At 35.8% G+C, this 26,216-nt stretch overlaps 2 protein-coding genes across 8 annotated transcripts in view; both read right to left on the bottom strand.

Annotated features, from left to right (window-relative positions):
- The window catches only part of LOC139983228 (uncharacterized), a 55,342-nt gene extending 36,938 nt beyond the window's left edge, over nucleotides 1-18,404 (bottom strand). For 3 of the 7 annotated variants that reach the window (XR_011798560.1, XR_011798561.1, XM_071996640.1), the window contains exons 1-3: nucleotides 18,189-18,395; nucleotides 15,549-15,603; nucleotides 14,745-15,074 (exon numbers count right to left, since the gene is read on the bottom strand). Coding sequence is in view for 5 of the 7 variants with exons in the window: in XM_071996640.1 (XP_071852741.1) it covers nucleotides 14,745-15,074; nucleotides 15,549-15,603; nucleotides 18,189-18,203 (400 nt within the window). In the remaining 2 variants the exon portion in view is untranslated. Of the gene's footprint in view, nucleotides 1-138; nucleotides 3,274-4,007; nucleotides 4,025-7,000; nucleotides 7,025-7,441; nucleotides 7,457-8,239; nucleotides 8,285-8,495; nucleotides 8,564-8,933; nucleotides 9,002-9,380; nucleotides 9,593-10,747; nucleotides 10,825-11,797; nucleotides 11,954-12,332; nucleotides 12,969-14,744; nucleotides 15,075-15,548; nucleotides 15,604-18,188 lie in introns of those variants that run through there. The other 4 variants (XM_071996642.1, XM_071996643.1, XM_071996641.1 and 1 more) reach the window with 4 other exon arrangements.
- Nucleotides 18,405-21,921: 3,517 nt separating this feature from the next.
- The window catches only part of LOC139983232 (uncharacterized), a 104,429-nt gene continuing 100,134 nt past the window's right edge, over nucleotides 21,922-26,216 (bottom strand). The window contains exons 18-20 of the mRNA XM_071996646.1: nucleotides 25,312-25,671; nucleotides 24,506-24,635; nucleotides 21,922-23,360 (exon numbers count right to left, since the gene is read on the bottom strand). The gene's annotated coding sequence lies outside the window, so the exon portion shown is untranslated. The remainder of the gene's footprint in view (nucleotides 23,361-24,505; nucleotides 24,636-25,311; nucleotides 25,672-26,216) is intronic.

Raw genomic sequence — 26,216 nt, 5'->3', positions numbered from 1 at the left:
TCAAAAACAAGAAATATATATATATATATATCTTGGAGCGGCACGATAAATAAAACTGTTACTACTATCTCACGAAACCCTTTGGTAACAAATTCCTGTTCTGGCACTCTTGAAATAAGTATTGGCTGCTAGAAAATTAAGACAAACTTCACATCTGTTCCAATACCCTTGTACCAGCCTTAATCGTCCTGATTAAATGTACTAAAGTTATTCTTATGAGTAGGTTGTAGATGTTCCTTTAAATGTTTAAGTCTTCTGTAAACCGTAGAGATGGGATTCTGGAGGAAGGTGAGTGAAGGGAGAGGAAGGGGTTGTTCTGATTTTGTTGTTTTCTTTCTAAATGTAAAGTTCTGTATTTTTTTCAGGGAGAGTCACTACCCGACAAGCCATATAAGTTTTTTAGTACGCTTCCTTTCACAATTTTTGTTTCTAATCTCCTTCTATGTTATATGTTAACTTATGTTGTGATAGAACAAAAATATATGAAAAAAGAAAAGAAAATGTAAGCTTGTTTTTAGCATATTCAACCATCGTTGTTTACCATCTTCTCTACGATACGAAAATACAAATACATAATATATACAATCATACAAAAGAATAGAGAAATCCATCCATCCATCTTTAGACTATTGTGATATTGTCTTTACAAGGATTTCAAACTTTGACCTCTGTTAACCTGAAAGACATTTGACCCTTACCAGTGATCTACATAACATATCCGACGTCCCCACTTCTTGTTCCAGTTCTTGTACAACCTGTACTCTCTATAGGGAATCAGCATCATAGGCGTACCGAGTATGATATTTAATCAAGCTCTTTCTCTCTCACATGCCATCATAATCGCAAAGATTCCTTTGCTTCCGGTGAAGAATCAAATCAGAAGCTGGTCGGATTAGCGATTTCCTGCCATGTTTCGTTTGACAACGTTATGCAATTTACAGCATTGCACACCGTATCGTACATGTTTGCCATTATTTATTTCGAATGCTCAGCAAGGTTCTTGCACAATGCAAACCTGCCTATTAAGTACAAATCTTTAATTTGACAGCTAAATATTTATGTCTCAATAGGGTTATTTCTATTAGGCTAACAAGTTGGATCTACATACCAAGAGTGCAGTTCAACAGAGATGTATTTTATAAGTTATCGTGTTGACAAAGGTTTCGACCATTGAACGGGTAATCATCAAGTTGGATCTACATACCAAGTGTAATCATATAATATGAGTAATATTTATAGCGCATAACCAGCAATACTGCTCAAAGCGCTTTACAAATGTCAATTCTAAAAACAAATAGTTCAAAAAAAATTAATATTATAGATATCTATAGCACAATAAGGCACAACATGTAAAAGCCTTAAGCAACAATATAGTAATAAACAACCAATACTAAACCATAAAAAATAGAACACTAAACGTAGTAAAAACATTCTTAAAAAGAAAGGCTAAGAATTAAGTAATAGTTCCAAACGTAGTATGCATATTACAAATTAAAACACAGTCAACTATACACAGAGAAAGCGAGTCTAAAATTTTAAACTTCACTCGAAAATCTATTGGTATCCAATGCAGTGATTCCAGTAGTGGTGTGACATGGTCTCTTTTCCTTTTCTTACAAACTATACGAGCAGTATTATTTTGAAAAAGTTCCAGCTTGTGAATTGTAGAGTTGGGGAGTCCAAAGAGCAGGCTATTTCCATAATCCAGACGGGACGTGATAATAGCGTTGACCAATGTAGCAGTGGCATCACGAGTCAGAAGTGGGCGGATATGTGATATCTGGCGGAGATGCGAGTCGCACGTCCTAACAACACTGTTAGTATGGGGGATCATGCCTAATTCTGGGTCTAAACGGCTCGTATGTTACGGGCTGATACACTTGCAGCAACCTTTGTAGTTCCTAAAGTAATAACTGTGACGTGTGACAGCAACTTCTTTGTACTTCTTTTACAGATAATTATAAATTCGGTTTAGCATAATTCAACTTCAGGTGGTTGTCTGTCATCAATTCTCGTATTTCTGAGATCGCACTATCCAGTCGACGTAGCACAGTATCAGCATGATCATTTGGATCACATGAAACATATAACTGCGTGTCGTCAGCATACATGTGTAGGTTAATTCCGTGTTTCTCTGCAATTGCGAAGGGTGGAGATGTATACAATGGATACATGTATGGACCCAATTCCGAACCCTGTAGAAAGCCTGTTAGTAAGTCCTTACTAGCTGAAGACTTGCCATTTATCACAACTGAATGGGTACGTTGTTTCAAATAGGACACAAGCCATGACTGTGCGGTACCTGTGACTGCAAACGATTCAGTAAGACGGTGAAGTAAAATATGTATGGTGTCAAACGCTGAAAAGTGTGAAGTTCAACAAAGATTTATATTTGAGTTATCGTTTTTACAAAGTTTACAGACTTTGACCTCTGTTGACCCCAAATGACCATTGAACTTGTACTCATCAAGTTGGATCTACAAACCAAGTGTGACGTTCAACAACCATTGACTATTTGAGTTTCCGCGTAACCTAATATAACCGTTGACCTTCACACAAAGAAAATCAGAAAAAAAATCGGTTTTGTAAACTTGATATGACAGGTCCACATAACAGGTATGGGGTTAATCCACCACGAACGTTTTTGAGTCACCGTGTTTCGAATGAGGTGTCACACGCACTCCGTTACCTTCACGCAGATTCACATAGGTCCTCAAACCAAGTTTTATTTCAATCGTGACAGTTCGTTTATTATTTTTGTGTCACTTGTTGAATTCATCCTTTATTGTTTATTGTATGATTTTCATGAGCAATAAAAAAAATGCAAGGTTAAATGCCAAAAAAAAAAAAGTTTTATTTCAAACTTTGACCTTTGGTGACCCAAAATAACATTTTACCTCTTCATAAAATAATAGGCACCTTCTACTCAATGTGATACATCCACATGCAAATTAGGATATCTGTTGGAGATTCCATTCTTCAGACATTGTGTTTATTATGATTACACATGTTGAGCTCCAGTGACCTCAAATGACCTTTAACGTTCTCAAAACGATATCCTCTTTGTACTCAATATGGGGTATTAAATTTATCGAAGATTCCCTGTGTGTTTACGAGCGAAGCTGCATTCTTCCTTATCTTTTTTAGTCCTATATGTTAAAACGAGGGATGATTCAGTTGCATCATACGGACGTCGTCCACCTGCCTTTCGAATTTGAAACGTTCACATCGGAAAGCGATTGATTATGATCCGAGTCTTCCAAAAGCTTTGCTCTAATTAATTGAAATATACAAATATATGTTAATAAATCAAGCAGAATAGGTGCATGTTTCCATACTCATTAAATCATTGTAAGTGATTAGTGATTAGTAATAACTCTACACATTGTACATTAGCTTAGTGAGTGTGCGTGAAGGACGACATATGTAGTGCAGTTTATTATTGTACACAAATGACTACACTAGTACTGTACCCTAGGGCTTGTACAAAAAGTAAGACATTAGTACTGTAGCTTATTGTCTGTGTACATATGACGACTTTAGTACTGTGGCTTAGGGCTTGTATGACAAGGGTATAGCTTATTGATTGTACATAAAGAAAGATATTAGTACAGTAGTGTATTGACTGTGCACATATGGTGACATTAGTAATGTAGCTTATTGATTGTACATAAAGAAAGATATTAGTACAGTAGCGTATTGACTGTGCACATATGGTGACATTAGTAATGTAGCTTATTGATTGTGCACAAATGATGACATTAGTACTTTAGCTAAGTGAGTGTACACAAAAGACAACCTTGTACTGTATATATCTTAATGAGTGTACCCAAATGACGACATAATTACACAAATGACGGCATTACTACTGTTGCTAATTGATTGTAAACAAATGATGATATTAGAACTGTAGTAGTTTTTACAACACACAATATATTATTTTGTTACCTCTGAATGTAGAACACGGTTTATCAGTTCAGATAAGGAATCGCAGTATTAAGACTTACCCTTCCGTTTGGTCGGTCTGAAAGCAACAAATGGGTAAGAATATGATCACATACAACATTAACATGTAAAATCTGATCAACAAGAAGAAAAGACAGTTAGCATGTTTTATGTAACAAACACAAGGTTAAACACATTGAAACTGTGAATAGTGATCTGATTCCAGTTATTATATTATTCAGTTGGGGTGGGGGGGGGGGGGCAAACCTGCCAGCAAGACTATCTAAGCGGAGCGCCACCATCGGTTGGCGCGGAGCGTACAAGAAATTTTTGGGCTTTACAAACCCTCCAGATGGCCGGAAATGGCACTTCCCGAGTGCTCTAAGCTGCATGTACCCATCCTTGAAATATGGATCTCATGTCTGCAATTGTATCTAGATAGTTAATTATCGTTTAAAAATTTGAAGAGGATTGATAGTAGAACATATGGTCAGATGGTGATGTACAACTTTTGTTATACGTCACTATCTAAGCGAAGCGCCATCATCAGTTGGCAAGGATCGTCGAAATTTTTGATGAAAGGAACCCTTAGATCGGTAAAATTAACACCCATATAGGCTTTAAATTGCATCTAAACAATTAATGAACGTGTGTAAAGTTAGGGAGGACAGATAGAAGAACTTATTTGGTGATGCACAACTGAGGCTTATACGTCACTATTTAGACGGTGCACCACCATCAGTTGGCGCGGCGTGTCGAAATTTAAGCAAAAAGGAAATCCTAGATCAGCAAATATGACACCTCTGGTAACAATAAATCACATCTCGACAGTTCTTTCCCCCTAAAATTATTAGTATATTGTGCATTGGACCGATCAAGAATATGTTCAGCACCCACTTCGAAATTCTCCCCGCGGTCCCCACTTCTTGGAGAACTTGGCAAATATTAGGGGCTGAACATACCTTTCCCCCCACACTTTTTTATGGGGGATAAGCCCCTCAAGTCTATGGGTTCCGTCGCCACTGAAGTCGAGGCGGGGTGACTGTTTGGTTTTTACAATGTGACTAGGTGTATCATGGAGCAATATATTTACGGGTCATTTCATAGTACTGGCTGAGATTTGAAGATGAAATTATTACCTGGCAGTACCAGCATTATGTTTGAACTATTGCCATATTATCAGGCAACATAGAAATTCATAATAAATACTTGAATGTTACTTACTGTTCATGAAGGGCTAGACCACTGGGGGTGGGGTGGGGTGGGTTGTGTGTCATGTGTCAGTGTATTGAACTTAATTATTGATATACCCAATATGCAATTCTGGCTTTTGTAAATCGTTTCTCTGGATTTAGTTATTCAACGCATTCAGTAGAGCAGCAACGTTGAAAATCAATTCCTGAAGCTAGCACTGTAGCACATGCCGCGGATTCATCACATGCAGAATTGAATCGCTAGTGTGTTAGCTCCAGGATTCGTGCAGGAACCTGTGCTGCGAACCATGTGCTAGCTCCAGCTCCAGTTATTCATGCTACATGTTACGATGTTAAACACAAATTCGACTAAGATTCGAAACAAATAGGCCTATTTGATAGGGAATAATTTCGATTAGGGTTGTGCACATTTGTCTACGAAAACGACAAAAAAGTAAATTAAGGTTTGGGAAAAAGTGGGGGGGGGGGCAAATGCCCCCTCTTGCCCCCCCCCGTAATCCCGCCCATGCATAACTTCTTAAAATATGTGCTACCATGTTATCACAAGAAATTCACCATGGTAACCACACTATCTTGTTGTGAACACAGTTAAGTCATGTTCGTAGTAGCGGAACCAAGGTGCGGGGAGGACATGACATGTTGGTGAGGGCATCCCCAATCATGTTTACTCTTGGTCCCCCAGTCGGCTCCTCCTCCCTACACGGGAGTGTACGTTCATATTTTCTTAATGTCCATTGTTGAAGTCCCTTGTGGTAACACATTAATTTGTTTTGCAATTAGTACAGGTGATGTTCATGGGAACATGTGACACATAGCCAATTACCAATTAAAATGCATAACATATTTACTTCCTCTTACACGGCAGTCCAAGAACGGTGGATCCCATCTTAAAATGGGGGAATTTGACTAAGATTTTTCGAACTTTGTCCTCTGTGACGTCTAAGGCAAATTCAACAGCAACGGGCAGTGAGGTACGTAGGGAGCTATCATAAGGATGGGGAGTGGAATGGGAAGGGAGAATAACAACCGGTGGTCACTTTGGGTATCTCTACTTTTTATGCTTCGTTGGGCCACTGCAGATGGTAAACTTCAACATTTCATCTCGAAATTTTGACTGTTCACCCGCTTAACCTCGCTTTTGTTTATATAAATTCCACTTTCGTCTCTAAGTTGTAATACCTAAATTTATGTTTCTTATCATAAAATGTCGATCGTTTCGACCTTTTTTTACCTCTTTGCTTGATTTCGTCCCATAGAATAAGAAATGATGTTATTTAACAATTTCAATTTTTTTTTTTTTTCTATATTTCTATATTCTCTAACCTTCGACTACTATACCTCAAACTTCCAACCATTTCCTCAAACTGACGTCATTTAATCTCAAAACATCGAGTTGTTTTTTGTTTATGAATATTATTTGCGCTCTATGTTTTGGTTTGTCAAATACAGGTTTTACTACAGACCAAAAAGTGGGGTGGAGAATTAAGCCCACGACCAGACAACCTCACCAGGCCCTGCCGTCTCTGGGGTCATCAAGGTAAATAGTTGTCCTAAACTAATGATATTTTAGGGAAATAAAATGCGGGAGAACGGAAAGCGTGTATTCATTGATACACTAAAAACCCATATTTTGTCCTACCCAAATAATATGGGTCACATAATTGTATAAACACATACATTTTACTCGTAAGTACAATGTTTTCTTTAATATTTTACCAAGTTTACCACAATATCTATAGAATCCTTGCCTGCTCGTAGAATAATTTGATAAATTAATCTGACGAATAGTACAGGCATAATTACCACTTATAATGGGATACTAAATTTACCAGTTTACTTACCACTTCTTCATTTGCCTTCTCTTTCTGTAATACAAGTGTAAGACATGAAGTTCAATATTATCACGCACATAAACAGAACATGCAAAACTAACACGGAAAGAAAACGTGAAATGAAATATTTTCTACTAAATTGGAAGTGACCTTTTTCTGTGTATTTATTTACTTTATTACAGTTTGTTTCTTGTGAAGAAGATAATTTGAGAGTATCTGTTTGCCAACGACAATCACATAAAAGTGTAATACAGAACTTAAAACGTAATGTGTTTATAAGGGTTCTCTATACTTTGGGTTTGTTCATAATTAATTCTGCAAGAGGTAATAAATCATTCATAATAAATCTCAAACCACCAGCTTGGCTTTGATTGTAGAGAAGATGTCTATAAGATAGGAAACCATGGTAATGTGGAGAGTTATTACAGTATGGCAAACAAAAAGACATACCTCAAACTTCTTTAACTGAAAGACAAGATGTGAAACAACCGACAGGTTAATGTTGTCACTAAGTTAAAGATACGAATTTAACATAATATGATAAACTAATTACTGCTTAATTGCACCATAGTGATACGATTAATATCATGGGAATTAATCGCTCATTGTCTTAAAAATGCAAACATTGTCCTGTTTCTTAAATATCCATTCCTCTGTTTATTTCTAACTTAGTCTACAGTTAGCATAATTTGTAGGCAAGCATACCAGCTAATATACCAGACATGCAGTGACCGGAAGTGGAAATGTAAAGGCAATATAACTTTTCCCCAAATAACAGAACCCTTTATTCGTTCCTTCTACTCATGATACAGCTGCAAAACACCATTGCCTGTCTATATAGATGAATATTCAGTGTAATACACTGATCGACTTGGCATAAGGTAATTCTAACACTACATTCGTGGTTTCTTTAGAAGACTTGGCCTAATTATAATATACTGATATACTATTAAATAAATTCTACACACATTTTAAGCCGTTTCATTAATAAATACGAAAAAATAGGCAATTGATTCTACTTCTTAACATCATCCTGATACATCCAGGCCATTTCTGTTCTGTCTAATATATCCTCTGAAAAGCCGTGGCGCAACCACCTCCTCCTCCCCCTCCCCAGAAGTAAAACGTAATTGCGCCACTCCTGAAAAATATGAGTCGTTGAACGGAACCAAGTGTTGTTGACTTCAACTGTTCACATGCCTGTTTGCACTGGATTGAAATATATTTTACTAAGTTATGTATACTTACAAGCCAATTATATATATAATTTTCTAGAGGACCTTGTGTTTTACTCTGTGTGAATAAACAAATAACAACATGATAAGTACACCTTACTTCCCTTGATATGTATGCAAGAAGACCTTAGCAAGAACTTGATGGGTGTTATTAAGACGTATCCCAGATGAATTTGACTATGTTAGTTCTTCTACTATGTAAACGGTATATTTAATAATAAGTCTATTTAAAATGATATCTTCATATACCATATGTTACCAGGACATACCTCCCACTGTCCAGTGTCGTAATTAATACGCTGTAATCCTGCAGCTGCAACACCAGGAATCCAAACAACTGGAAGAGACCGTAAAAAGTGTTTTCTTTAGTCTTGTATCTATGAAAACTTGAAGGTGTAAAACATTTAGTACTAGCCCGTGTTGTCATTTACATCCGTTTTGAAGACTATACTTGATAAACCTAGTAATTCCCGATTCAACAGATGAATTGTGCGCTCTGTATTTGTAGCACAAGTAACAGTCTTCTTGACATTCGTTTAGTACCCCTTCAATTATAGTACTGGCGTCCTGTTCTCAACACATACTTGCTTTAATGATGTTCTTAATCGTGTAGTTGCAATGATTTACACAACTTCATTTAACGTCCTCAACATTTAATTGTAAAGATTAATTTATAGTTAGATTAATTTATTAAACTGCAGTCTTACCTGATGGTTTCTGCTGTAATGTGCTCAACTTGTTCTCAAATTCAAACGGCAGCAGAATTCTCTCAATCCTTGAGAAGAAATTGTATTAATTCGTCAGTTTTTTTGCCATTAGATACACTAAAAGGTGTGCATTATGATACTCTTATTGTTAAGTCTGCAAATACGGGTTGAATTATTTATTATCGTTTTCGTTCCATTTCACGTCTACTGCTGCCTGCGCAAATGAAGGAGCACATCAACTTATTTGTTTGATAGATAAATCAATCAATTCGCTTATAGCAGTACATACTGTATGTAAGCACGAGATGGTTCGACGTATTGCTAAAATGTCTTCACATATAGTTATACTCTAATAGCAATTATTCCAACAAATAGGTAATTGAATAAATGTAATTCTTTCTCAGACGATATGAATAATAGGCGACTGTTCAATATAACAACGCTTACTTGATTTCAGTCGGTGGACTTCTGTGACACGCATATTGTAGGATACTTATCAATTTGGTTAAGTCCCATTGTTGCCATTTTTCGTTTTCAAAGTACAAACTTTTCAAGGTGTTAATCGGAGGTAAAACTGCTCCAGAGCTAAGATTAATAGCTACACCGTTATCTTCAACTGACATGAAGCTGTCTCGCAGTATAACCATTTCAATGTCAACCTATTGAAGAAATTAACTACATAATAAGTTTGAGCAAACATGAAGGAGGAACCTTAAAACATTATCAACGTTATTTTGATCATTGACTAACTAGGATAGATCACAAGGTTTTTGCAAAGATTGGCTAACAATAATACAGTTTACAATTGATATAGCAATAATAGGTGTGTCTGTCATATCGTGTGAAATAAATCCTAACATGAAAATCGAAAATTGAAACATGACAGTTGTCTCAAATTAGCTTAGTTAATTTATATTGATAATATTGATATGACGATGCTTAATGTGTGTATTTTGCTTCATGATTCTTTTTAATTAAGTAATGCCTATAGGTCTGAGTTGAGATAGGTAAGTCCTTAACATGATGTGGGTCGGAAAGCAAACTGCTAATTGGCAATGGAGATGAATATCAGCCAAACAAAAATGCTTCATCTCTGTAACAACAAAAAACGTTCTCATTCATTTAATACAGTAACTATAAAAATATTTTAATGTTATATTCATATCTTAATTGCCGTAACTTGAAGCATTTAAAGTTTACAAATTAGTCTTTACAAATACGCAACAAATTTACATATTTCATGATAGTTATTCAACATCACGTGTGTGATTTCGAAGTCCATTATTTTACCTAATTAGTTATCAGTTAAATCGTATCTATATTACAAAGTGTTAATACACTTTGCAGTGTTCTTCTGTAGAGTTTGAAAATTTCTAAATGAAGTGGACACTAGTTGCAGGAAATTTTGTTTTAACATTTCACATATCATTTGCTTCAACAGAAACAAGTATTTAGAGAAGTAAACATGAGTTTTTACTCACTGAAAGTCAAAAATAAGTGACGTCGCTGTTTGATATATTGTTCAATGATCGAAACATCATGCATTTTTAAGACAAGACTGAACGGTTAACATATTTCACAATTTTTTCACTTGTTAGATGTATATATGAACCTAGTGGATAGTTTGGCTAATGTAAAATTTAAACAAAATAGAATAAAATAACGAATGTAACTATCTATGGATCGGTCACCTTTATTCTCAATGTCTCATATTTTCAGATCCTTCCACCACCTGTTATGGTTTGACAAAAGAACCTTAAGTACATCATTTCATTATTGCTTATTCACACTGAATCCTGTAAAAAGTTTTTCACCTGGTCTTCACATGCTTTCATCAACCTCTTTACTATCCCATCGTGTGTATATCGTGTTTGGTCCTCCGAAAGAATATCTGTCTTACACAAGGCATTAAAATGAAAGAACAAGGTCGATTTATGAGTAACAGTCTTACAATCGTATTTAATTTTATTCTGGGTCAACAACTTAAATTTATACGCAAGTGCAGTACAGGAGACTTGCTAATACAAGCTGAGAACGAGTAGCTTCTTACATCAAAATTTAAAATTTAAAAATAAACAGGTAGAGTATTTACATTTTGTTCATAATAATTAAACAGATGAAACTAATTTGAAAAATGTTGTTATTATAACAGGTTGCTTTCACCAAGATCTCTAAACATATTATGGGTCCGTTTGGCTAACATCATTACATTTACTTGGTTTAAGTCTGATTGTTATTATTATCACCAAAGCTACACCGCAAACTGCTCTAATTTGTAGTGAAACTATGAAATATAGTACTGCGTTCCCAATACAGTTAATTGAAAAACGACAAAAAGTGCACTAGAATGTTAGTGCTATCCAGGTTTGTGGCTATGAGTCCTCAAACATGGTAGAACAGGAATCGCCGGAATGCATTTCAAGAATTCGATACCAAGGAGGGTTGAGAGGTCATAAAGAGCATCTCGGAGAGGCCTAACCAAACGTGTACGGGGGATGTCATATGTAAGAGATGCCCTATTATTGCAATGGAAGACCCCCATCCCACCCCTCAATGGTACACGTTGGAGTTAACACAATGTCATATCAATAATGGGAACATGGACCAGCCATTGGTGCAGCTATAGGAAAAGTTGAAGAAGAAACTCAGAAGTTACATATTGCAATGGCTTCGAAGTATTTTAAGTATAAATCCATTAAGCAGAGATTCATAATACGGGGAAATGATTTCACCATGTAGAGTTATCTAAGTCAGCGTCGACAACAGTCTGATTGCAAAAAGAAACCCTGAACCGAATTAATTAAACAGAAGTATATTAGATACTTCGGAGTAAGATTGACATTTGTGATTAATCAATAATTTACCTTTAGGTCGGCGGCGGCGGATGCTGCTGCGGCGTCTGCTGCTGAGGCTGCGGTAGAACACGATCAGAAGTACGACGATGCAACTAATCATCACAAATAACACAACAACAACAACAACAACAACAACAACATCCCAACTGGTTCGTCGTTCCTCCTCTGAAATACCAAGAAATAGTCAAAATATGAACATCAACAATTCTAGATACAAGTTGACATCATCTCCAGATAACAAATCGACACAGCTATAATAAATAGGTTCATAGTAGCCCAAACATGCATGTGAATGATGTACAACGGTATGTCAAATCGTTATCAAGAACTATACACCGCATACAAAGTAAAAGTACATTACTTACTCTTTGATTTTATTAAACTCTGTCCCTTTATTTGCAACGCTTCTCTTTCAATTCCACATCAAAATAACAAATGCATTCGATCAGTTTATGTTTACTACGTTTACTGGCATACCACATACAATTTAACCTGCACATAAAATAGTTATGGGTAAGTTTTTGCATTTTAATGTAGTTCTTACCCTGAAAAGTTACACCAGTTGATGTAAATTTCGTTGTAACACCGTCAGTGCTATAAACACACGTGTACGTGCCCAAGGTAGGATTTTCAACCGTGTTTATGACAAGAGAGCTATTTTGCAATGTGAATCCATCAGGGATCATAACTTCACTCATACTTTTAGTTCCAAATGCAATAATTTCTTCCGTTTGACCTACTTTTTTCCATACAAAGAATGACACAACTTCCCCGCAGTTTATAACCACTCTTTCATTAGGAGTTACAAGCAGAGGTTCGCTAGATGCTACCAGTGTCCCGCTTTCAACCAGGATCGCAGATTCAGTGTTACCTACCTCAGACACCTCGCTTCTCGCTGCGCAGACGAATAAACGTAATGAGAGAGAGGTTTGTAACGAAATATCTACAACAGTATGGTAAGATTGTAATTCATTGACACTGGTTGCTAGAACTTTCGACTGAGAAGAGATCTGTCCATCCCGAGTGTTAGTTTTTAACTTCCATGACAAATCATCTAATACTGCACCTACTCGTAAAACATTACAACTTAAACTGGAAGCAGCGTTTAATTTTAAAAAGCATAATGATTTCTGGTCACATCCAGTAGCATCAATGGTTGGGTACGGTTCAAGTGGTCTGTCTGAAAATTGTGGAAAGAAAGACAAATTGAAGTAATATTGTCCAGCAAGAAAATATTAGGCTTATATATATGGATATGTTTTATGAATTTAGTTGGTTTCACTAACAACAAAAGGTCGCATGGAAGTCGGTATTCTTTGTTAAAGATCTTTTTTACTCATGCAGTTCACACTAACCTGCTAATTTATTGTTAATCTTGGCGACCATACTTTTCGAATAATTTATATTTCAATAAGAAATTTCAACTGTAGCTTGTCCCTTACAAAGATATTCTATTTAGATTATTTACTGAAGATAATATAGTAGGAACTGTAATTAACAAATGACATCCAGTCGCCACGTAGACACCGCATGATATTCAAACATTCATAGCTTCATTTTAGGGCATTAATGTGCTGCAGTGTGGTTGGACCGTTAGATATATATACTCCCAATGCAGCTGGCTTCAGCGCTAGTACTATTTCAATAATATATCTTTTTACACTGTTGAACCATTGTAACTCTATTAGTAAGCTACTAATCACGTGAGACTACTTGATCATGTGTATGGTTGTACACCGACAGTTTCTCACATGTTCTCATCGTTCCAGCGTTTGTATGATAACATTAAACAACGTCTATATAGTATGAACATGACTGAGTGAGTATATGACTAAATGTATGGACGAATGGATTGACGAATGAACGAACAAACCACCGTTTGTCAGCTTGTAAACCTTCACGTTAAAAGAGAAACAATGTATGGAACAGGATAATGAAATATGAAAGGAGAATGTGAAGATCATCGAGGAATAATTGGCCAAACTAAAGTCATATAATTTGCATCATGCTTTTCTTCTCAACAAGCACGAACGATTTCAGAAAAGAAATAATCTTCAAATAGTAGGAGTAAAATCGGTCATTGTCTCGTTTGTTCTCTTATTGGAGGATGACTTGACGTTGAATAATTTGCAGGATCAAGAGAAATAATCAGTAAAATTTCGGAGTATTGGTCAGGGTCTTTGGAAATTCAAACTTATTTCCGATGCGTTCATTACTGAAAAATTAAACAATTCTTTTAAATGGGAAAATACTGAACTATTGAATTATGATTCCTCCTGCTCAAGAAATACTTATAGAACACTGCTTACTCGTAGTTACTCGCCATGCTATTTCAATCAACTGTTTTAGTTAAATGAATTTTCGAAACGTTAGAAGCAATGTTTTATCGTTTCAATACCAGGATACTGCTTCTTTCTTTTAATGTGGAAGATTTGGGGGGGGGGGGGGGGGGAGGGACATGAAAACATGCTTTGACGGATTGAGAATTCACTTCTAATTTCTTGTAAGGTGTCAAAACTACTACTTTTGCCGGATTTGTTTCAACATTTAACAATATCTTGGTTATTAAGTTATTGTCTTATGAATCAATATCCTTATTTATAACTTCTTTATTTTCAACAGGAAACTATTTTTCTTTGTAAGAAAATCACTGAAGAGCGACCACCTGTTAAATGGTTATATGTGCAAAGTATAAATTTTATGTTTATAAAAGTAGAAAGCAATATATGACTCCGAGAAATGCATATATAAAGTATGAGGAATTAGGACTTTCCTTTTAATATTGTAAAATGTTATATGAAGGATTATTTGAATATATCTGTGTTTGCAAGTTTTCCTCTATATGAATGCCTATAGATAATGTATTGTCTGCTTCTTTGTTATATTTGTAAACACACCCACCACAATAAACTGATGCAAATGAACATGAATGTTGTTATCAAAGAAATCGACTTACCATAGACAACTACACGAACATCTTCAAAGATAGGATCTTCATCTATAGTGGCCAATGTCGTTACTCTGTAAACATGATTATGTTTGGTGGAAACTTTGTTGATTATAAGAGATCCATTGGGTTGAACACCGTATTCTCCGGACTCATGTCCAGGCCCAGATACAATACCTTCTGTGAGGGATATAAATGGCCGATCATTGCTAGTCACACTGGTTGAATTAAACCAAACTGCCGCATATAAATCAACAGGATAGTTGCAGGATATCGTACCTTTCTTTCCTAATTGCAGATATTGCGGAGACTGGCACTTATCTGATGAAACAACCATGCCTGTAATTGAAGAAAAAAAGACGTTTACAATGTTTCATATCATATCCATTTTCCCACTCAGACCGAGTTTCAAATGTATAAATTGGTAAGTCAAAGTAACATAGAACTATCATATATATGCAAGCGTTAATAATTTTGACTTGCATTCAACTACTGTTTAAAAATATCATCCAATTCCACCCTAAACAAACCAAAAAATTTCATATTACATTTACATCAGTATGCCAGAAAGTTCCATCATATTTGCGAATGTCACCAACCTCCCCCCCCCCCCTCTATTGGGCGTGTACAAGTGATGTGATAGTGTAAGTACTACTCCAGACATAGGAAACCCTAATACCTCAGTGCAGGTCTTTCATTCACTTTTTGTATCTTCATATGAACATATAACCCTTCCCTTTCCCTTACATCTATAACCCACCACAGTCCCCTCCCATTCCCCCTCTCCGAGATAAATCCGTTATTGAATCTTACCATTCAATATGGGCCAAATGATAGCAGGGATCATGAAATGGATTGTGGTAGACATCTGAAAAAGGAAGAAGTGACACTTCATTGAACTGACATAAGATGATCGTAGGATCCTTGCCACCCGCTGTTGATGAGGCCACCATTGCTTCTTACTCATAGGTAGACCATTTGTCAAAAGAAAATCACGAGCAAGGCAGCAAGAAAATCTGTTTTCGATAGAATATGAAAGTTCAAATCCTCCTTTTCACTGTCATCGTTTCCTGTTATACTTTTTTTTCTTTGGTGCTGCAACCAAAAAATGAGCTGTTGAGCCGTCACTCAACAGCGAGGTTATATTCATTAATGTATGGTCAAAGAAACCTTTAGTTGCGAATGGTCACTTATCGACTTTGGTAGACGGAAAAGCTGGATTGTAAAGTAATTAGTTTAAATCATTTGTATCAGGGTGAAATCAATAGTTCTGACATATTGAACAAAGGGGGCATTCCATGTCAAATGGACATATTGATGGTGAAGTCTGTAGTTGAATCTTCTCCTAAAATAACACCTTTCTTGTATGATTGGAGCACCCTGAAATTAGGAAAGTGTGAACATTTCAGTTGCATTGCTTCAAAATTGTCCGATTTATGCCCATTTGAAATTTTGCAAGAAACTTTGTCGGCTATGTGGCATTTCCTTAATTTTCCTCAGTAATTGAACATCCCAGTACCCTCTCATTACAGAAAGCGATAGAGCTTAACCCATACAAAACGTAATGCAAAATTGAGGTTGTTTCAATACTGTTTTGTGGAGTTGTTTTAAAAATGCCACAGTATCCAATTTTCGTATTCTTTTCCTAAAATGTGCCATTGTGGGTGATTAAGCCCTCCTATGGTATTACTTCAGGATACTTGAGTGTTTTTTAAGGTTATTGTGACTGATCCAGTCAATATAAACACACGCTCACAATGATTTCCTGTGTTATACTTTTACATTATGTAACTCCGAAGATGATAGATTGTGTTGCAATCCAGTACGATGAAGGGTTGTAGTAGCAAACTAATCACATAGATAACAATGTGAGAACTATGAATATCACTTACCGGTACTTGTTCTGTAAGTATATAGTTCTTTCTATACACTAAATTTCAGGTTCTATTTTTATCCAACTAATTTATGAGATTGTAAAGTTGCTCTGAAATGGAAAATCTGTCGTATTTGACAACTGTAAATTTAATATTGGTCAGGTTGAAAGAAGCTAATTTTGTATTCTAGAAGAGATCTAATATTTGTACAATATATTGAGGAGGTATTGACATTGACCGTGTAACATGATATAACATTGAATTACAATTGCAGGGCTAAAAGTATTTGCAATGGCAAAACATTACAGTAAAAATCTCAAGCTTTGATTGAGTTTTGGTTGAATTGAGTGATTTACCATTATATCATTAAATACTAGACACATAAACTCCCAAAATATTTGGTGAGGGTCGAGCAACAGCGATCAGTGATTTGACACAGAATGATAGAGAAATGAAACAAGCTTTTTGTCCATACTAAGTCAACGGATATTCATTGATACCCAACTTACTGAACTAGGTATTGCACCGTGTCTCTTTAACCTTAACCCGCGATATCATTATATTGCAAGGGTCACCATTTACAATGAAACTTGCCCTTCACCAACTACCTATGTTTATTTTACTTTGGTGCCTTTACAAATGGGCTAACCATTCATAGATATCACAATAACATTTCGCTCAGTGATATAATGTTCACTCAATGTAGTGGAATCACGGTATAGGCGAATCCATTTAGCCCGCATTGTAATAGTTATTTATACTAGTGTAGTGGTTGAAGTATATTCAGTTGATTCTGTACATACTTTAGGCATAGGCTAGTTCATATATTAAGTTAAACCTTCTGAAAGAGCCTTGTGAAACGATCGTATGCTGATTGTATGATGCAGAACTTAATGCTACATTGGATTACAAGTATAATGTAACGTTCGTTTATATTTGAGAGGGAACCTTTCACAATGAGATATGTAAATCACCTAGTGCTACACATACATTCGGGAAATTCCACTTGGTATTTTTAGCACTGCCTTGAGACTGCAGCTATATTGATACTGTTTTGGGTGTTGTTCAGTTCGATTTGATATGCAAAATCTACTACAAAAAAGAACACTGTTGAAAATCAAAATTTCAGCATTGGCCAAGTTTTTGGTACCAAACCAGGTCATACATTTAAACTAGCCTCTTCATTTAACAAAACAAAGTACAGTACGTAGCAGAAGCAATATGACTAGGCTATGAGGAATTGCATATGAAATTCATGATAATACACGGTGGCATAGCTACTGTACATATTGCCACATTATGAGTCATAAAAATGAAATAAACATACCATATCAAAACTGCACAAGGTTTACCAAATTACAGCGTAGTACACAACGGACCTTTGATCCAGTTGTAGAAAGGAACCTTCACTCGGTTAATCTAGCAGAGTAAACAAGCTTACTTGGACTTCCCAACAACAAACTACAACGTACGTCCATGTAAAAACGAAACTTACAGCTATTGCCTACTGACATTAACCTACAATTTACTATCTATCACCAAAATAAAAAACAAACAAATAGTAACATCAATTCCATACCTTCAAAAATCCCATTCTATTGTACACTCGGCTTCGTTACTAAGCTTTGTGTACTAGGTTTAGATAGTATCGCCCAAACTACAACCAGTGCGTTTCCATAACAACTCCCTGCTACAGCTAGAATTACGAATGTAACAACGTAATGTCCATAGTGCAAGAAAATCAACACAACGATACGCGTCGCGTTTCAGAGATCATTCGTAGGGAACGCCATAATAACCTACGTATGGAACGCCGTAATAACATACGTATGGAGGGCCGTAATAACATATGTTATTACGGCATTCCATATACGAATGATCTCTGAAACGCGACGCGTATCGTTGTGTTGATATAGGGTGTTCTACTTCTGTAAACAGGATGTGATGCAAGGAGGTTCTACATGGAACCTCCTTGCCACAACCTTTATTTGAACAGGTCTTGCTACTACTCGTAAGTGACAATGCTACTCTTGAAAGTTGGCTCTACTACTATTCTAAACAGGCGACGCTTCTACAACTTCAGGCGGCGACGGTACTGTAAATTGTTGGCGCTCCTACTACCCTAAACGGAAGGTGCTTCTATTCCAAATTTGGAGTCGCTACTACCCAAAACAAGAGTTGCTACTAAGCTGTAACTACGACAAGATTCCAAAGCAAGTCTCCTTACATGCTTCATTATTCCCTTTAGGGATATGTGTTCTAATGGTTTAGCTGATTTAAATGTTAAATGTTGCCGCACTAATATGGCTCTGATTGGTAAATATCATTGCTAAACCTTTTGTCAAGCTTTGGCAAACTTTAGTGCATTGATCATTAATCTGACTTTCGGTTATTAGTGTATGTGGTTTGATTTCTTAACAACGGGTCTGCTGGTTGGGTGACCTTCTGCTGAGGTCACTCAATTAGCAATTTTCCTCATCAAGATCTACTCTAGAGAACTGCCATATGGGGTAGTTGTGACAAACTGCTTTCGTGGAAATATTCGATAAAATGAAGTGGTAATATATGAGTATGGTTTGGGTAATGTAGCGAGAAGTTATAGCCCCTTTAGGTATGTGCTTACGTTTTTCTTGGTCTTTAATGTAACTACTTACTTCCTGTTCCCAGTATATTCACCCAGACCCACATCAAAGTCGTACGCCCCACGTTGGGCGCCATGTTATGTTAGGGTTCTCCGGCTCAGTTAGTACAGGGCTCAATTATTAAATAGGTAGAACAACAGATAACGATAAACACCAAACATATATATAATTTTAGAATATAAACTTTATTTTTCCACCCCCCCCAAAAAAAACAGCATTTAATTAAGTCATAACTTCCTGAAAAGGGACGAGAAACTCTCTGTGTCATGTGGAATATTTACTTGTAATTAATAAGGCACATAGAAGAGGGCTATGACTAACCACATATGTATACACATGATGCAATAGGTTGTCATCTGTGGTCAAGCATGATGATTTCACGGAATTAAGACAAAGGACGATTATAAAATGGGTAAGGGATGAATAAACTCGGGAACAGAAAGTTAGCAGTTACTGTTAAGACAAAGAGACAAGAAGTGTACGCACTCTTGCACCTATAGTTTCCATTAGTTTTTATTTAGTTTCAAGTTATGTGCAACTTTAAGTACTTGAAGAAAGCGTTTATCATTTTCTTTTTTGCTAGCTACTCCCCCCCCCCCGGCCCCAGACATTGATGGCACCCATAGTTTAGTGTTTGATCCTATTGTAGACCCCAGGTTCCAAAAAGGAATGCAAAATGTCAGAAATTGAAATCTACCAAATAACGTTAGGATTGTACACAATTTCGAGCTAGGTTAATCCAATCAGTTGCATGGTATATCCTCTCTGGAAGGGAATTTAAAGTACTCACTCTCTACATTTTACATTAACACTATAGGGCTAAGGCTTTGGATTGAGCACATTGTGCTATTAAACAGGTAACCTGTTTACTGGAACATCTGGGTCAAGTATGAACCTGATGTCCGTGCGACTGAACTTAAACAGCAGAGTCCATTCTTTGAGATATCGTCAATAAAGTATTCTTCTTTGTCCTGGGTGCTGATATCCACTACGTTGACATTTTTTTTTCTTTGATCTACAACACGTTGCATAATGGTACATCTTTTGGCAATTGTTGCACTGGTTTACCATACGCTGGACATTTATCGTTGTTGTTGCGTCCTCCAAAGTTACCAAACGACTTTTAGGAGTTTGAGCTAGTGTTCCATTTATTAGCTCAGGCTGTTTTGTTACTAGGACCAGCTATATAGATTGATATGAGCCGCTCATGTGTGTTGGTGTTTAACGCCCCTATTATTTGTTTCCCGGTAAAATCAATTGTGGAGGTTGGCGATGTAGCCAAGTGTCATATATAATATACCATAGTTAACTCTAGCGGGTATGTACGCTCGGCCTGGTCTACCTGATCACTATACCACATATCATTAGTATGTGTATTGTACACGTGCGAAACGTGCACAATTGCACCTCCGCAACCCTTCAAGTTTCTCTTAAATTCGTCCAAATATATACATCATCGCAAAATAAAAATCAACATGAAAGAAGAAATAGATAACTTCCCCAAATATATAACAACCCCACCCTCCTCAATAAAATGATTACGATTTAAAAAAAGAAAACCAACTATTTTACTTAAAAATAATTGACATGCTGTTCCTATTTTTGTTTACAATGTGAATGCTTTACTAAAGAATATCGAAGTTCATATGGAACGAGACACCATTATAGATGTAGGCTTTTAAACGTGTATTGCCGCAATTTTAGCAGTCTGTCACATTACATTGTTGTCTACTTACAAGCAGTATTTTTTGGCTATAATATTAAATTGTTTTCATTTGTAAATTAATTTCCATTTTGTTACTCGCAGATGCGCTCGGTGATGTATGATGACTCACATGTGCATACTTTAAGTTTGTCAAGAAATACAACTTATCACTTGATAACCTCAAAAAGGATAGACACATTTACCAAAAACATTTATTCACAACGGCATTTGCAACAAGGCCTATGTCGTGTTGCATCTCAAGCTTCTTAATTAACGATTAGGCCTATACAGGCAAACAGCAAGAGCAGACTGTAATCTCAGTCACCGCAAAATTGTTATCACCGTTACTTGAGTTGAATTCTACTTTCATATCCTATCAATTGGACATAGCATAGGCCTAGGTATTAATATTGCTATAATACAATACGATATATTACTAAGATGAAATCCTGACTACGCGCTTGACTTTCTCGACAGCATATAAAGTTCATATCTTAGTTGGACTATCCCTTCGACAATTTAGCGGAAGGAACTCAGGAATAAACTGTTCAAGTTGGGTAAAGAAATATCCATAACGGTACCGTCACCATGGCTTCGATTGTTAGGGAATGTGGCATGTTTCCAAAAAAAAAAACCTAAAATGACCAAACTTGTCGAGCGCGAAAATGATCGGAGTGTATGAACTTAAATTAAGTACAACTAAATCGAAGGCTTTCAGAACCATGTCCAGCCTTTTACAATCACTTATTATAGTATGATGATGTATTGCTATATTAGATTTACTTCCAATTTATAACAGTTTTATTTTACATAGGATCAATGGTGGTGCAATGGTGCTGGGATTTAATCCTTCCCCCGCAAACTTTATTTTTAATCATGTTCTGCTTCTAAAATTTCTCATAATAGTCTCGAATGCTGCAGTTCCTTCCCTTTAACATAGCAAATCGATTATTCACTGTCGTTCGTTTTTTTGATCGATAGAATTTATAGACGCTTTAATCATTAGCAACGAGTTCCGCGATGATTTAGGAGTAGTTGATGGCCGTTTTGAAACTTCACTTGGTTTCATTTTCCAATGCAATGTTTATGCGACATGTTTCTTCAAGTTCGAAAATTACTTTCGTGATTCATGAGTAATGGCTGTACAAAAAAACAAGGAAAATTGATATGCATATGTGCACCAAGCTCTTAACACAATCATACCATGTCATGGCTTGCTAGCCTGAAAAAAAAGTTAATAAATAAGCATATCATACTGCTGACAATCAAAATGAAGTTAGGATACTTATAGTTCCTGAGAGATAAATCCTTGATTGGATTTACAGTCGAGATGTCATTGCTTTAATTTCATTGTATGGATGTTTGACTAACGAACGTTACATAACTGCAGCAAGGCATGATGTGTCTTGGTCAGGTATTGTCACATCAAGTAATCACAATTGAACGATGCCTATGATTGAGAACCAGCCCAAGTTGAATTATAATGCAATATACGGTAGTATTCTATCTAGAACGCAAAAGAACGCGGAAACTAATTAATGAAGAACTGAACTATATCACTAGGCTAGATAGGTAATGAAAGTGAAATATATACAGTGACTAAGATAAACGACAAACCGATGTACAATAATAACATTATAATATTAGTGAGTATTTATAATTATTATATAAATATATATATATATATATATATATATATATATATATATATGTGTGTGTGTGTCTTTTGTTGAAGTATTTAGTAATAATCCATTGTTCCACAATGTCTTGCTCTTACGTAATATATACAGTTGGGTTTTTGATTCTATTCATTTTCCTCTCTTAATTTTCAGTTAGCTCTTTCATCTCATTGAGGGTCATTTCTCTGGGTTTTTTCCTCGTGTTCTGTAGTTACGCTGACTTTTCCTCAATTCAAGAAAGAATGCTGTTAGCTAACTAATATTCGAAGCTGATTTATATTGAATAGAGCATGTTTACACATCTTAGACAAATGCATGACAAGAAATAGAAGTTTCACGTTTATCTTAATGCAAACTGTATCGTCTGAAGATGTTTTCAACATATCGTCTATGAAATGACACACTGGAATAGTAATCAAATTGCTACAACAAAAGTTCATATTCTTGACTTTCAATATGTATTTGATAATATTGGTTATGATGTAATCTTTTTGTAATATACACAGTTTGGATTCTCTCTGTATATCTGCTTGTTGTAGTTTCCATTGGGCTGTTCAATCTCCTGATACTCGGGAAAGTCGTTAGGTGCTGTCGCATGATCGCTAAAATAACCATGTTTGACAGATTTGTGATATTCAGTTTTCATCATTTCAGCTGATGGACTCAATGGTTGCGGTTCATTGTTGATCGTAGACGCGTCTGTACTCGAGCATCGTGAGGTATTCCTGCGAAGAAATAATAATATAATTATTCATATCACGTCTCTAAAAGCTAGAGAAGATGATTTAAGAGGCCACCCAGGTAATGGTGCAACGCCGTTCTTTGTTCTGTGTGAGATAGTTTAGTTTAGTTTAGTAGAAAAAAAAGATCAGGAGGGACACTCAAGTCTTCCTCAAAAAAATTGAAGAAACAAACACTCAGACACGATTACAATGCTTCAAGTGCTTGTCCAAAGCATTCTTAATCCCATTCACACTACTTGCAAGTACAACTTTCTCAGGCAAACCGTTCCACTCATTCACAACCCTATTAGAAATAAGTTATGCCAAATATTAATCCTACTTTGTGACTTTTGGAGTTTAAGACAATGACCTCTGGGACAACTTCTATTAGGAATCATGAAAAGTCAGTGAAGGACTTCTTGTCAAAACCATACACAATCTTGAAAACCTGAAACAAGTCACCACGTAACCTCCTAAGCTCCAGTGAAGTGAGATTCATCAGTTGTAACCGCCTATAATAAGGAACCCCCTTTATGGAACTAATCATTAACCCTCCTCTGGACCTTCTCGAGTACTTCCATATCCTTAGCAAAATATGGGAGATGAATATTACACCACCAGATAATATAGGTCCATAATTATAACAAAAACTAATTTGCTCTACATTTCCCGTATAGTAACGAAATTAAAATCACTCCTTGCTTGTGAAAAGAGAAGCATTGTATCACATATCATATAATAAAACTACAATACACTATAATACATATCATGTACACTTTATGGTTAATCAGTTTTAACTGCAATGCACTATACTACACATCATAAACACTGGATGGTTAATTTGTTATAACCGCAATACAGTATATCACACCATAAACACTGGATGGTTAACTAGTTATAACTGCAATACACCGTAACACAAATCACGTGCACTGGATGGTTAATTTGTTATCACTGCAATACACTATAATATACATAATATACACTTGATTGTTAATTAGTTATAACTGCAATGTACCGTAAACACATCATGTACACTAGTTGGTTAAGTAGTTACAATTGCCAACACACTATAACAATGTCACACATACACACATAAGATATAATGTAATTATGTTAACTTCTTGATTTATGAGATCAAATACTACCTGCTAATAAGCAACCCGCATGTAAACGCTGGCAGTATTAAGAGGAAGCAAATGACGGCAACCAATGACCAAACCAACAAATTTGAATCCTTCTTCTCGGCATCATCTTGCAAAGAATCATCTTCTGAAACTATGGAGGGATAAATTATAACAAATTCATGTCCTTACCAAAGTTAACTCAATACTTTAGGAACATTGTTGTACGATATTATCTTCTTCAATTTTCTGTTCATTGGAGCTTATGTCCGAGTCTATTTGAAGGACACCTTTTGTACTGAGCTATTTTCACTTTGGTAAACCCAACGTTGTTGTTAAAAGCATTCACGTAAGGGTGACATAAATGTACCCGTCGCGTGTTTCACACGCATAGACTTAATAGTTCATTACATATCTTATTTTTAATTAAAGAGTCCTTTAATCAAATCTGAAATACACAGATACGTTAATAAAAACGCTGATAGTATATGTTATTATCCTTGTAATTCAGCATTTCCGTTTAATCAACTTGAGAAAACCTTGCTTTATTGTCTGGAATTCCATTTCTAGCTATAAAAAGCTTTCACTATAAATATTGAATATTGATTGATTAACGTTTATTACTTAGTGCTTTAGCCTAATTAACTTTATTAATGATTGATGATGGTCGTATTGGTTATCGGAAAGCTTTAAGTTTGCTAACAGTAGGTCTAAAGTGAACTTAGTATAGCAAAAAAAAATATAGAAACAAAAACAGGGGGAGGATGATTTAAGACAAAACTAAATCATAAAGTAATTCTGAATTTAATTTTCGTATATATGTAGTTTACCTGATTCATCTGAGCTCTCAAACAAGATAAAATTGATAGTCAGGTTCTGACTTATTAATTTTATCCCTTCAAACTGACATGAAATGTTGACGTGAGTTCCAGCTGGTAGTAGATGTAATGTAGATTCTGAATCTGTGGTGTTTATCCTCTCCTTGTTTGGTTTGTATAGTACATTGTGTACATTGGATGCGTCTACATCTTCACCATTCACAACCCACGTTAGGCTAGCAGGAGGTCTTGAACTTATAGCAATACATCTAATCTTTAGAGCTTTGCTTCGATCCTCTACTAAGTAATCATATAAACGTGTCGGTTCACCGACAGTTCGTTGATCAAATGACAATATAAGCTCTGGAATCACTGAGAAAGATAATCATCTAAGATATTTTATTACTGCAACAATATTTGTTTCAACAATTATAAATAGTCGGATACATGTTAATAACATCTGCTCAAGGACTTTCATTTGCTCTGCCCTCAAAGATTATCTTAACACTGGATTACTTAGCCCTACATAAGGGAGGGGGTGGGTAATTAGAGCTTTGAAAGAGATATGTTAGTGATCTAAATGTGAATAATGAACATTTACGCGCACTTAATCAATCAATCAATCAAGTAATAAGTAATTACGTATGACAAAACAAGAACAAAACATAAAACACACAATAATTAATAATTAAACAAGTCACTAAGTTGCAAGATAATTCTGGCATGAACGAAAGACTTAAGCGTGGTCTATTTTTGTCTTTCTTAAGTACACAGCACTTATAATTCTCAATAAAATTGTAAGATAACAAGTACTATGATAAGTATTATCCCTCAAATTTGAAAAAAAAGTGGCAGCTCTGAGGTTACGTGCTTTAATACCGTCACGCCATGGCAGTACAAATATTGTTACATTACTT

The sequence above is a fragment of the Apostichopus japonicus genome, chromosome 16 (assembly GCF_037975245.1).
Source record: "Apostichopus japonicus isolate 1M-3 chromosome 16, ASM3797524v1, whole genome shotgun sequence".
NCBI classification, from domain to species: Eukaryota; Metazoa; Echinodermata; class Holothuroidea; order Aspidochirotida; family Stichopodidae; genus Apostichopus; species Apostichopus japonicus.
This window is presented reverse-complemented; position numbering and strand designations above follow the sequence as displayed.